Raw genomic sequence first — 12,080 nt, forward strand, 5'->3', positions numbered from 1 at the left:
ATACATACATATATTATACATACATACATATATTATACATACATACATATATATATATATATATATATATACATATCTATATATATACATCATACATATATATATATATATACATCATACATATATACACACGCTTTCAAATATATACATATATAAAATATGGTTTTTATTTTTGCTCTTCTTCATAAATACCATATTAATAGTTCTATGACAGCAGGCACCCACTAGCACACCGGACACAACCAGTCAGCAGTACCCACTTCAAGTCATGTACCTCATTACAGCCCGCAAGGAATATAACAATTCTGCCTGTAGACGAGCTTCCAACATCATCAAATTGACATGAACCTAAATAAAAAAGAAAAGAAAAAAAAAATTTAATTGTAATTAAAACAAATAAAATAAAATAAAAATGGAAAAATTAAAACTGTCCCTTGCAGATTTTTTTAGTTAAAATATTCTAAAATTCATTTATTAATTCTTTAAAAAGCTATTGATACTTCTCCATTTTTACAAAATACCCCGAAAAGAAAAGTAGTGGCATTTAAGAATTCCAAAAAGATATATAATAATTCTTTTTTACTCATGGCTGGAATCTAAGCAATCTTTTTTCACTTGGTCTTTCATCTACTAAAACACTCAATCTTGTCTCTCCATTTTCATCATCAGGTAAGCAGATTAGCTGCCTCATTGGAAGGAACAGCGTTTATAAATTGCAAGGACTACAGAACAGTAGGTCTGCTCAAACCAAATAATTTTTGTTTTAAAAGATAGCAGGGAGAACCATGAAAGATTAGGTTTTATTGTAAAGAAGTTAATGGTTTGTAATTCTAATGATTCCCATTAAGTGGAATGGAGGTTTCTAAATGGTAATTATAACTTACCTTTTCCGAATGTTGAAAGCCTTTCAAAACATTTTTGTAATCTTGGTAGGAAACCTGCTCAGGATAACAAGTCACCGTTTTAACATAGGTTTTCAAGTCTCTCTCTAGTAGATCAGTCACTTCATTGTAATTGTAGTCATCGTGTCGGATGCCATACATGAAGTGGATGTAGTTCCAGATGGCTCTTCGGAAAGCTGTTGTATCAACCCCTTTGTTGTTACCCATTCTAAATAAAAATATAGAAGAATTCATTAGGAAGATGGCAAAATTATAAGAACACAATAATTGGAATAATTTTACTTCACTTTCAAACATTTCTAATTTTTTAACTCAAATATTTGACAGATTTTACTTGGATACTTTGATAAGTAAAATCTAAAAGTTACACACACATGGAAGTGTGGCCTTCCTCATTCTAGTTGTTTAAATCAATGACTTATTGGAGTACTGTATAAAAGGTTGAGTATTCCACAGATAATTGTGTCTGCGATGTAATACTCTGACAGAATCAGTCTCAATAGTGTGTGGAAGGCAATCTGATGGCCTTTCACAAAGTTTCCACCTGGTCAATGCATGGCCAGACCAATGACATTGGTAGTTTATGATTTTTAAAAAAAGTTCTTTACAGTATTTACTTTAGTTTTCAGTTCAAATACAACCTTTAATTATTTCCATTAAAATTAACATTTCATTATTTGTATGTCAACTGACAACAAACTACAAAACTTTAATGGAGTAAATAGGAGTGTGCAACATTCTTTTCAATCCAGATCCTGTTGTGTAGCCGACAGACTAAGAAAGAAGTCTAACAGAAATATTTAAGGGTATGTTCATATTGCTACCAACAACCTTTTAAAAACCACAGAAAATAAAAACCAAAATGAAATATGGAAATAAAATCTAAAATCTGGTTGGTTACTTACGTATTGTATGTAAGGTTGTAAGCCACTCGGAATTTTTCGTCCAATAGACTTCCAATCTCTGGATAGAGGCGATTGGCTAATGAAAACCCATGATCTTCCCAGGAGTAATCCTGAGCTCGGAATGTAGCTACTTCTTGGTAATTAACACGTTTGAAGTCTTGGTATGTGTAGTCTGGTTCATAGACATAGCGTAGTATGTTTGATTTGTTTGCAGTGAGATTCTCTGTTGAGGTACTTACTAAAAGAGTTAATGAAAGAGAGAACCAAAATTACAGTAATTCTAGATGAGACAAGATGGAACATAAACATAAACAAAGCACACAGCACTATCCATCTATATGTATGTTGAGAGAGAGAGAGAGAGAGAGAGAGAGAAAGAGAGAGATAGAGAATGTTTAGAGTAAAAAGCAGAATCTGTGCTGCTAAAACTGTCAACAGATGACAGAGCAGCACAACGTGTAGCTGTGTTGTAAATGTGCCAAGATGGTTGGAATGCTCCTGTGTTGCAAATCTACCCAACAATGTTAGCAGGAGAAAAGCAATTCTAACAAAATAAATGTAAAACCCAATGTTTGAAAACATTTGTCGTAATATAGTAGGATGCAAGGAATGAGTAACTATATGACAGGATAGGAGTTGTACAACCATTAGCTTCTCTCGTTTAAGTGGCTGCAACCAAGATGTTTCACCTTTCAATACCAAGAATCTCTGGTCCCTATTAGCTTTAGTAGAACCTCAGTTTCATTCATGTATTTACCACTACCATCAATGCAGTTGAGTGGGTCTTCATCCTCTATTAGGGTGCAAAATTTTCCAAATTATATCATCCATTATGGCCTGGTGTTTAGCACAATTGCAGTAGCCAGTAAAGCCTCCCCTACATTGAACAATAATAGTAGAAACAGGCAGAATGTGTTTATAAGTCTCTTCTTTGCTCTTGTACTTAATGCCAGGAAATGTTTTGAGCCCTCATGGGGCCTAGTGCATGTACCATCAAGGCCGTCTTGAAGCTCCTCCTTCTCAGACCAGGCTAGCTCTCACTGAGAAGACTGATGGTCCACATATTCATTCCAATTGTGAACAACTTTTTCTCCTTGGACAGAGAAGAGTCTACCATGGTTATCTTTAGTGGTATTTATTGTCAACAATATGACATATTGGGGCTATGTAAAAAATAACATTTTGGCTAAACCAAGAGGGTTCAATATTCTATATTTTGTACAGTTAGGAAAACAGAAAATGTCTGACTAAAAATTATTAAGAAACCATTAGTAGAAATAAGAATCTTTTGACCTTTCACCTTTACAGTCAAGTCAAGACATTTTTAGGACATATTTAAGTTTCTTATCAGTCTGTTTCCTTTTATAAAAAGTTATTTCTGACACGGGTCCAAGACCATACATATGGGGTGGGAGTCAATAACCTATTTGATCAAACCCTACTGAGAAGGAAATCAAATGCAAACCAAACAAGGAACATATGAAGATGCAAGGAACATATTAAGCATGCTGTGTGGCACTCCACCAAATCCACTAACAATTGTTATTTTGAACTTACATTCAAGGTTAGGAGATTCCACCTTCTCAAATCCTTTCAGCATTTCTTCTTCTGTTGTTTCTTCTTGGGTTTCACTCAGCTTCTTCATTCGTTCAAGTAAAGCTTCAACTCCTCCCTCAAAGCATTCATAAGACTGTTAAGAAATACAATAATTTGGACTTATTGAAAAAAAGCCTACACAAATTAGAGGTTTATGGAAGAGAGAAATCAAACTGACAGCTGACAAGGTTTTAACAATGTGCTGACTAAAAATGGTTTTTCTGGGCATGGAAATCAGAAGTCTAATTAAATCTACTATATGGCACCATCACCGCTGAGAGTTGATAAAAATAGGATCAGTCAGTTACTGGGACACAAATGTCATTTCCCCAATATGTGGTACCTAAGTAAGGTATATTTTTATAATTACTACAATCAATGGTTGAATTTAGTTTTTCTTCTTCTTATGACTTCATACCTACCCCTGGAATTAATAAAGTACCAGTTATATACTGAAGTGTTTAGTTCCTAATACATTTTAATGCATTTTCACAAAGAGAATTGAACCCAGCATGCTGTCTTAGTTTGCTACAAGATATTTTTTTCCACCGTAACAAGTATTGACGATGAAAACTAATTTATTAAAAAACTAATATAATTAATAAAATTCAGAAATCAGCTGAATACTTCATACTACTTTTAGTGTTTTAGATTTCAATTAAATCAAAAAGGAGATAATAATGGTGGTTCATTAATTGCATGATTAAATGATTAATAGTGTACCAGAAAAAAAAAAAAATCCATGCATTGTCATTACAGAAATTATTTAGTGAAAGAAAAATTAGCAGTTACGCATACGCAGTTGTATGTCACCATGTAAACAGTTACATTTCTCATTTATGATACAATGTTCCTCTACTGAGCTATTTAAGAAAAAAAAAAAAAAAAAAAAAAAAGAGTTTCACTTACATTATCTTCCTCTTCCTCTGTTTCTTCTTCACTTTGACAGCCATTTTCACAAGAATCATCATAGTTCTTGGAAGCAGGCAGGTAAGTGAGTCCTTGATCAGCATCAAAATCACAACTAATTCCACAGCCATAAATAAACCCGGACAATGCATGGAAGTGAGAAAGTATTATTAATGCCTGAGTTACCTCAGACACTGACCAGTTGTTGGGACCTTTGGTAAGTTTCTGTAAATTACAAATAAATACACCACATAACAAAATAATATTGAAATCCAGCACAACATCAAATATTCTATATTTTTAACTTTCGGACAAGACAATTCATGATGCTCCAATGATAAGAAAACAACAAAACTAGAAGCTTGGCTAGGTTCTAAGGATCATTTTACAATGAAACAATACCTGGTGTTAGTTGTACAATTATTTATTTTAAATGGTTTATGTAAAACAGTTTTCATTAAATAAATTAATTGATAACCAGATATGTTAATAATGTGAGATGAAATTTGTCTCATTTAAAATGTTGGGAACTGTTTTTAAGTTTGTGGAAATAGTTTAATAATTTTGTTTCTTCAGTTTTGTCAACACTCTACAAGGTCTTTATGGGGAAGGGGAAACGGATTTGAGGAAGAAAGTGAGACATTTTATGCAGGTTTTTCCTATCTATAACCCTTAAATACCATCTCTAGTTAAAAAAATACATTTGTTAACAAGTATTTTGGTAGAGAGGAGGGTGGAGGATTGAGACATTTTATGCCGTTTTTTTGTTTTACAGTTAACCCATAAATTTCCTACTCTGCCTCACTCTTAGCTACTAAATAGCTACCACCGTTCCTACTTCATGACCTGAATACATGACATTAAAAAGGAAAGGTATCTATTCTAGTTATTACACACACACAAACACTATTAGAGAGAGAAAAGTCTTCAACATATAGCAGTTAAGTAAAATGGGACTGACACGAATTAATGACCTAAGTATTAAATTACACAAGATTTGTACAATTAATCATAATATTAACTAATCTGTTCACCATCCTCTTGACTGGCCAGCTTATTTTAACAAGTTGTAGAATTGAGTGCTGTGTTAGTGTAATGTGAAGTGGGTGGAAGGGGTTAAAATAATTAATTGAAACTTGCCTCTAATTAGAGAAAGAAAACAAAAATCTCTCAAAGTAAATTTTACAAATTTACAGAAAGGAAATTATGATAATTATTTTCAAGCAAGGACAAATATATGTTTCAGCCTATTTGACCTCGTCAGTAATTTACTGCTGATCAATTGAGTAGAAGATATTGTTGATGAAGTCTAACAGGGTGGAACATGTCCATAATAGTCCCCATTCAAGCTTTCCTTCTCCAAATGTGAATTGACTTCCAGGGATCAATTCTTAATCTCTCCAAATTATCTTCCATTTCCTGTGACAGTTACAAAAAACCTGCCACAAGAATTTTGTCTTCCTTTTCCAACTACAAGGAAAATTTCAGTTAATCTGTTTTTCTTCCAGCACTGAAATTAATTATCCCATAACTTTAAACCTAAATTTACACTAGTTCCAGTTTACCATTGTAACCAGCAGGTCACAATTCAGGGTTAAACATACAACTACTGGCCTTGAATGAAATCAAATTCACTGGAAACTATATTAATATGTTCGACAATTGTGTAAAAGCAAAAAAATCCAGTTTTCCCTGATCAATGATTTATCATTTATTTAATAGTTATGGTGAAACAGTCAATCTCCTTTACATTGATTGGTTTTCTTTCAGGGTCAATAAAAAATCTATACCATTAATAAACTGAGGATGAAGACAAACCAGCTGGCATTATGTACGTCCAGCCCATGCCAGTGTGGAAGGTAGACATTAAATGATGAGGATGATGATATATATATATATATATAAGTCCACTCTGCTGGGTGGTTGGTGCTAAGAAGGATATCCAGCTGTAAAAATCCTGCCAAAACAGTCACAGAAATCTGGTGCAGGCTTCTGCCTGGCTGGCTCCTTTTGAACCGTCACACCCATGCCAGCATGGAAGGTGGACGTTAAACGCTTATATATACATTTTGCTCACACATATGCATAAACATTTCTCCACTTCAGTTAATGTAGTGTTAAACCAACTATTTAACATTTAACGGAGACAACATTTATTCAAGTGAAGTGACAAGGGAGACCGATGATAAGTCATTCATTTGTTCAGGGCTGTAAGTACTAGATATGTACTGGGGAAATGGTCTCTCCTCTTCATTGGTAAATTTATGGCCTTATACCAAAAGACTCTAAAATAAAAATATAATCTGGAGAAATATTTGTAAAGAGGAATATCACAGAAACCATACCACCATTTTGACTTTCAAAGAGCATAAGTATTTTCATATTTCTTTTATTTATTTGTTTATATTGAATGTGGAACTGTTAGGTTGCTGCTATGTTGGGGGAGGGGTGAAGAGATACTGCTACACGAGAGAGCGAGAGAGAGATTGGTATAAATGTGCAAAGTTTATTCTGTGTAAGCTGCCACTGTAAAAACATGTTTGTATTCTATTTGTTGTAGTTTGGTTGTGTGTAAAGTAAAAAAAGCTAACAACAAGCGGTGGCCTATTTTCAAGGATAACTAGTCGACTAGTCGCAGCTGGTTGGTTGGGAACATTAGAAATAAGAGAAAAGAAACTCATTTAAACACTTTTTTATATACTGACTACAAAAGCCTGTTTACATGCAGATCTATGAAAATACTTAACTCAAACAGAACAGTTTATAAACACACCATACCAAACATATCTATAAACACACCATATACACCACAGTAAATAAATATACTATGATGGCTTTCCTAATTAATTAATTGCTAATTCTAGGTTAATATGATATCAAACACTAGGGGTGAGGAAAGAACTGAATTTTATGTGAAGGCTATATTAATGAAACTGAGTGTTTTTTTGGGAGGTTTTTTTTTTTTTTTCCAGTGTGAAAATTCAAATTGATAAAATTGAAAAAAAATTTCTTGAACCAAGAAAAATTTTAGATTCTCGCTTTACTTTACAGCTAAATATTAGCTGTTTAAATTTTAAATGAATAGAATAAAAAATGAAAAAAACTGACTCTCCACACCTCCAATATTTTGTCTTTATAGGATTGTTAAAATCATGTGAAACAGCAGAAAAATCTAGGAAGGATTTAAAAGAAACCAAAACCAAAGTTGAAAAATGAAACCACAAAATTTGAAACTTACTTCTATATGTGATTTGTTTATCAACCATGGCCTATGGGCAAGCAATTTATTAATTTCATAAAGATCTCGTAGTTTCTGTGGGATGTAATCCAACCCTTTCAACCAATCGGCATTACCGCTCTGTAACAGGAACTCAGTAGCTTGAAGTTGAATGAGGTAGGAACACTTGTGTCGACCAGCAGCCTACATTGGAAGGAACAACAAAGTTTATTAGACTGACTTTACTAAGCCTTATTTAATCATAAATTTAATAAATTAATAATTGAAAACTATATTTTCTGAAAAAAATATGGCAGCCAAATGGTTGAATTTCCTTTTTCTTACACAAACAGATTTATATAGCGTGATGAAGAGGGGAAATGAGGTTTTGTGTCTTGAAGTTACTAAGACCATTTCATTAGCATATTCTTTGTTATATACTACAGCATTCAATTCTACATTTGTTGTAGATGATCTTAGCAACAAACAATACAACTTTCACAGTTCACAGGGCTGGCCAATTCTTTCCACCATGATAGTTTTAAAATTCAATTTTCCATGCTTGTACAAGTCAAGATGGAATTTGTTGAAGCAGATTTCCAATGGCCAGATGCCCTTCTCATTGCCAGCCCTAACCTGTTTCAAGAAAGGTAATAATACTTTCCTTTCTCCATGGCCACATATGTTTTGTATGGAAGATTGGAAATGAATAATGCTCCTTTACAACCATTGCATTATATCAAGACAAAGGGACACAAAAACACATATATCTATATATGCATACATACATACATATACAAGATGAGCTTCATTCAGTTTCCACTCACCAAATCCAGCCATAAGACTGCATTTGTTTCCTGGGGCTACAATAGAAGACACTAGCCCAAGGTGAGGTGCAATGTGAAATCACAGTTGGGAAGCAGGCCACTTAATTAAAAATAAAGGGTACACAGCAGTTGTTTCAAAAAAGCTCACAGGCCCTTCTTACACACACACTTTAAAGGATAGGATGATCATAGCTGGAATATCTGAAGTTGGGATTAAACAACAACAATAACCTGTAAGCAAATGATGGTAGTAGTATTTGAGCACATGACTTGGAGATGAAAATTCTGTGCTGCATCTATTTAGCAGCTTCTGTTGACCAGCAAACAGAACTTGAGAATTTAAAAACAAAGGATTTTCATGCTTTAGAGAAAATGAAAAAATAAAGAAAAAAGACGAAAAGTTTTTTTGTTTTTTTTTCCAGAATGTCTTGAGTTGTTAAATGATGAAGAAGAAATACTTACCATTATTGCTATATAATGTCTATATGCAAATGGTAATGGTCCATCAGCTCTCATTAAATGATTCTGAGTCTTGAGAAAACATTCTAAATACTTTGTATGGTAAGCCATCAGGTGTGTTATGTAATCAGAACGATTGTTTGTGATAAACGCATTCACAAAAAGAGTGCGTGTCTGAAAGAACAAGAGAAAAACAACATCCAGTACATGAAATATGCAAATAAAAAAAATTAAAAAAAACTTTCCTAATTCCCCCAAAACTTGGATATGTTGAAGTATAATGGAGATTACTTCCCTACCAAGTAAGGCATTTTAGCATTTCTGGCTTCATCTTGCTTGAAAGTTCTAGAACCTAGAGTGTAGTACAGAAGCAGTAGCAAGGGCAACCAACTGGAAAAATCAGTTAGTAAATTTTTTAAAAAAAGTAAAAATTATAGGAATTTACTAAAACTTTAGTAATTTTGAGTAAAATTTATTGATCCTTCAATAACAATCAAGTTTAATGTTTTTGTCACACAACTATAGCCATGCTGGAACACCAACCAGTTTCTTTCAATTGTTCTGCATCTGTTTCATTTTATTTTACAAATTTGAACATTTGCATATTGTTTGTCAGCCAGGCAAACTGAAACAAGCAGAGTTATGTACCTTACATTCAGGAGAACCAATAACCTAAAAATATTGAAAGGAGTTTCATAGAGTGGAAATTACAGCCACTTTATATAAAACATTGTTAATAGAAATATGTGTTCTAATTACAATGATTTCTGGTAGGCTGAAGAAAAAAGAACCACGTAACATGTCATGGGAATAAGGTAAAACTCTTTTGGAAGGTTGACAGGTCAACTGAACAACCCCAAATTACAGGAATTTGAAGAACTACAATCAGTAACATTGCTGACAGTTACTGTGGAAGGTATTTCATTCCCTAATTGAGTTTACACAGGCAGCAGTGGTTTCTTCCTACCTATCCAAGTGGAAAATTTCAACGGAATAAGATTCCTAACATCAAGCTATTTAGAAATTAGAAAAATAATTCTGCATGTAAGCAGTATTCTATCCAATATTGTTTTAGATAGATGCTTGGCTGGAAAAAACCAAGTAAATTGAACAGAAAAATGGCAGATATTGGCAATAGGATTGGTGGAATCAGTAATGTAGCACACAAAATTGAAGTAATTAATCACAACTTTGTATGTTCTGAGTTCAAATCCCACCTTTCATTTCATCCTTCTGTAGTTGGTAGATCCAATGGTTCTTCCATACCAAATATTAGTGGCTTGTACCAATGTAAGAAATCAATATTACATAAAAGGGTAGAAGATGACATGGCACAAAATTCCTTGTGGTTATGGCTCTTTTACATCCTGAGTTCAAATCTCATGAATGTTGAATAAAATCAATATAAAATCAATAGTGTTTCTCTGACAGAAATCAATATTATGTAGATGAGACTTTATTTTTGTAGTTTGAAATCTTATTGCAATGAACTCAATTGTAAAAGAAATATTAGCAGGAAGATGACTGTACATCTACTGCTGTTCAATACATTCTAACAGTTCAGCTAGTTGTTGTTTGTCCCCAGTCAAGCAGTGCCATAAACAAAGACATTCTATCTGTACCCAACCCTTTTTTCCTATAAGATAGTGGGGGTGCCATTTCTAGCATGCAGAGTGACTCCTTGGCGGTATGGTGGTTGGTTTATTTACCTATCAGGAAGGCTGAGGGAAAACATCAGCAAGAAATGTAACCTAGGAGAGAGACTGGCAGCAGTCTACAATCACCTAAATGAACTACCAGGTGAATAGGGAAGCTAAGCTTGGGATCACCTTAAAACCATTCCATGGATTAGTCAGTAGTGATTAATTAGATTTTAATTAGACAGCAAAATCAAGTGACCATTAAAGAAAGAAAAAAACCCACAAATACTGACTACATACAGGACCTTATAATTTATAGGAGGGAGTGATGAAAGTGTTTTTTTCTAAAGATAGAATGAATTGAAACCAGCTTGACATTGGCAGCCCTCACCTAGTGCTAACCTCACAATTTACTTAATCTTTGAAGTATAATATTAGCTTCAAATTTTGGCACAATCCAGCAAGTTCGGGGGCTGGGTGGGGGAGTCAATTACATTGACCCCCAGAGCTCAACTGGTACTTATTTTATTAGCCCCGAAAAGAAGAAAGGCAAAGTCAACCTTGGCGGAATTTGAACTCAGAATGTGTAGACGGATGAAATGCCGCTAAGTATTTTGCCTGGTGTGCTCATGATACTGCTAGCTCACCACTTTACTGTTTGAAGTAATATTAAAGCCAAAAATCAAACACTGAATCCAATTCCATTTATTATTGGAAAAGAAATAAACAAGAACTTTTAACTGTTAAGTTAATTCACAGATTTTAAAAGATGAGAAAGACTATAAAGATAGTAATAGGATAATTTAATGAAACCTGTGGAGTGAGTGAGAGTGTGCATGTGTAACAGTAAATACCGCCATCGTTAGAGAGCGGTCTATATGTGTGTGTTTAACTCTATATCACAACCAGCTGTTCCAAGACATCAACATTGCAACATTAAGTTCTGACAGTCCAGAACTGATCAACCAATATAAAATTTTTTAAAATATGAAATTGTTCACACACGCACATACTGTTAATTCACTGGAGATAAATTATCAATACAATGATATTTCTAATACAAATTTGAAGTCCCTACAACAGAAATATCTTTCCCTTCAAGGTGAACTTGGCTTTCCTAATCAAGAAAAAACATAAAAGAAAACCCACTAAAGTTGCAAATATTTGGGGTAGCCTCCCATCCATAAACACCTTTAAGTAAATCTTTGGGTTCTTTTATGTTTGACATAGAGAGTGTCTGTGTATAGACTGTTATTCACTCCCACCTTCTTTTATATGGTTAATTAGCCTACACGTTTATACCTTTTTTTACATTCTCCTTAGAGTGGGAGATCAAGATATAGGGTTAGAGTGCTGTGGGACATATTTACTGTCAGTACACTGAGGGAACAAAGAGCCCTTGGAGAAGGGAGCAATCAGGACATCTCATCTGGAACTAAACTAGTTCTAGAAATTGGCAAGAAATGGTAAACACTGGTGTCTTTTAATAACAACTGTAACTACTCCTAAGTGGAGAAATGTCAACAGAAAGGAAACTTCTGTGAGAGTTGCTTGATCTTCTAGAAATAACAATCAAAGTTGCTTGATCTTCTAGAAATAACAATCAAAGTTGCTTGATCTTCTAG

At 33.7% G+C, this 12,080-nt stretch overlaps 1 protein-coding gene across 2 annotated transcripts in view; it reads right to left on the reverse strand.

The window, feature by feature from the left end:
• Positions 1-56: 56 nt before the first annotated feature.
• Positions 57-12,080, reverse strand: part of LOC106869376 (sestrin-3) — a 52,222-nt gene continuing 40,198 nt past the window's right edge. The window contains exons 3-9 of one of the 2 annotated variants that reach the window (XM_014915098.2): positions 8,819-8,989; positions 7,551-7,733; positions 4,313-4,537; positions 3,365-3,497; positions 1,808-2,045; positions 885-1,110; positions 57-348 (exon numbers count right to left, since the gene is read on the reverse strand). In XM_014915098.2, coding sequence (XP_014770584.1) covers positions 262-348; positions 885-1,110; positions 1,808-2,045; positions 3,365-3,497; positions 4,313-4,537; positions 7,551-7,733; positions 8,819-8,989 — 1,263 coding nt within the window. In that variant the 3' untranslated portion in view covers positions 57-261. The remainder of the gene's footprint in view (positions 349-884; positions 1,111-1,807; positions 2,046-3,364; positions 3,498-4,312; positions 4,538-7,550; positions 7,734-8,818; positions 8,990-12,080) is intronic. The other variant, XM_014915099.2, reaches the window with a different exon arrangement.

The sequence above is a fragment of the Octopus bimaculoides genome, chromosome 15 (assembly GCF_001194135.2).
Source record: "Octopus bimaculoides isolate UCB-OBI-ISO-001 chromosome 15, ASM119413v2, whole genome shotgun sequence".
NCBI lineage: Eukaryota > Metazoa > Mollusca > Cephalopoda > Octopoda > Octopodidae > Octopus > Octopus bimaculoides.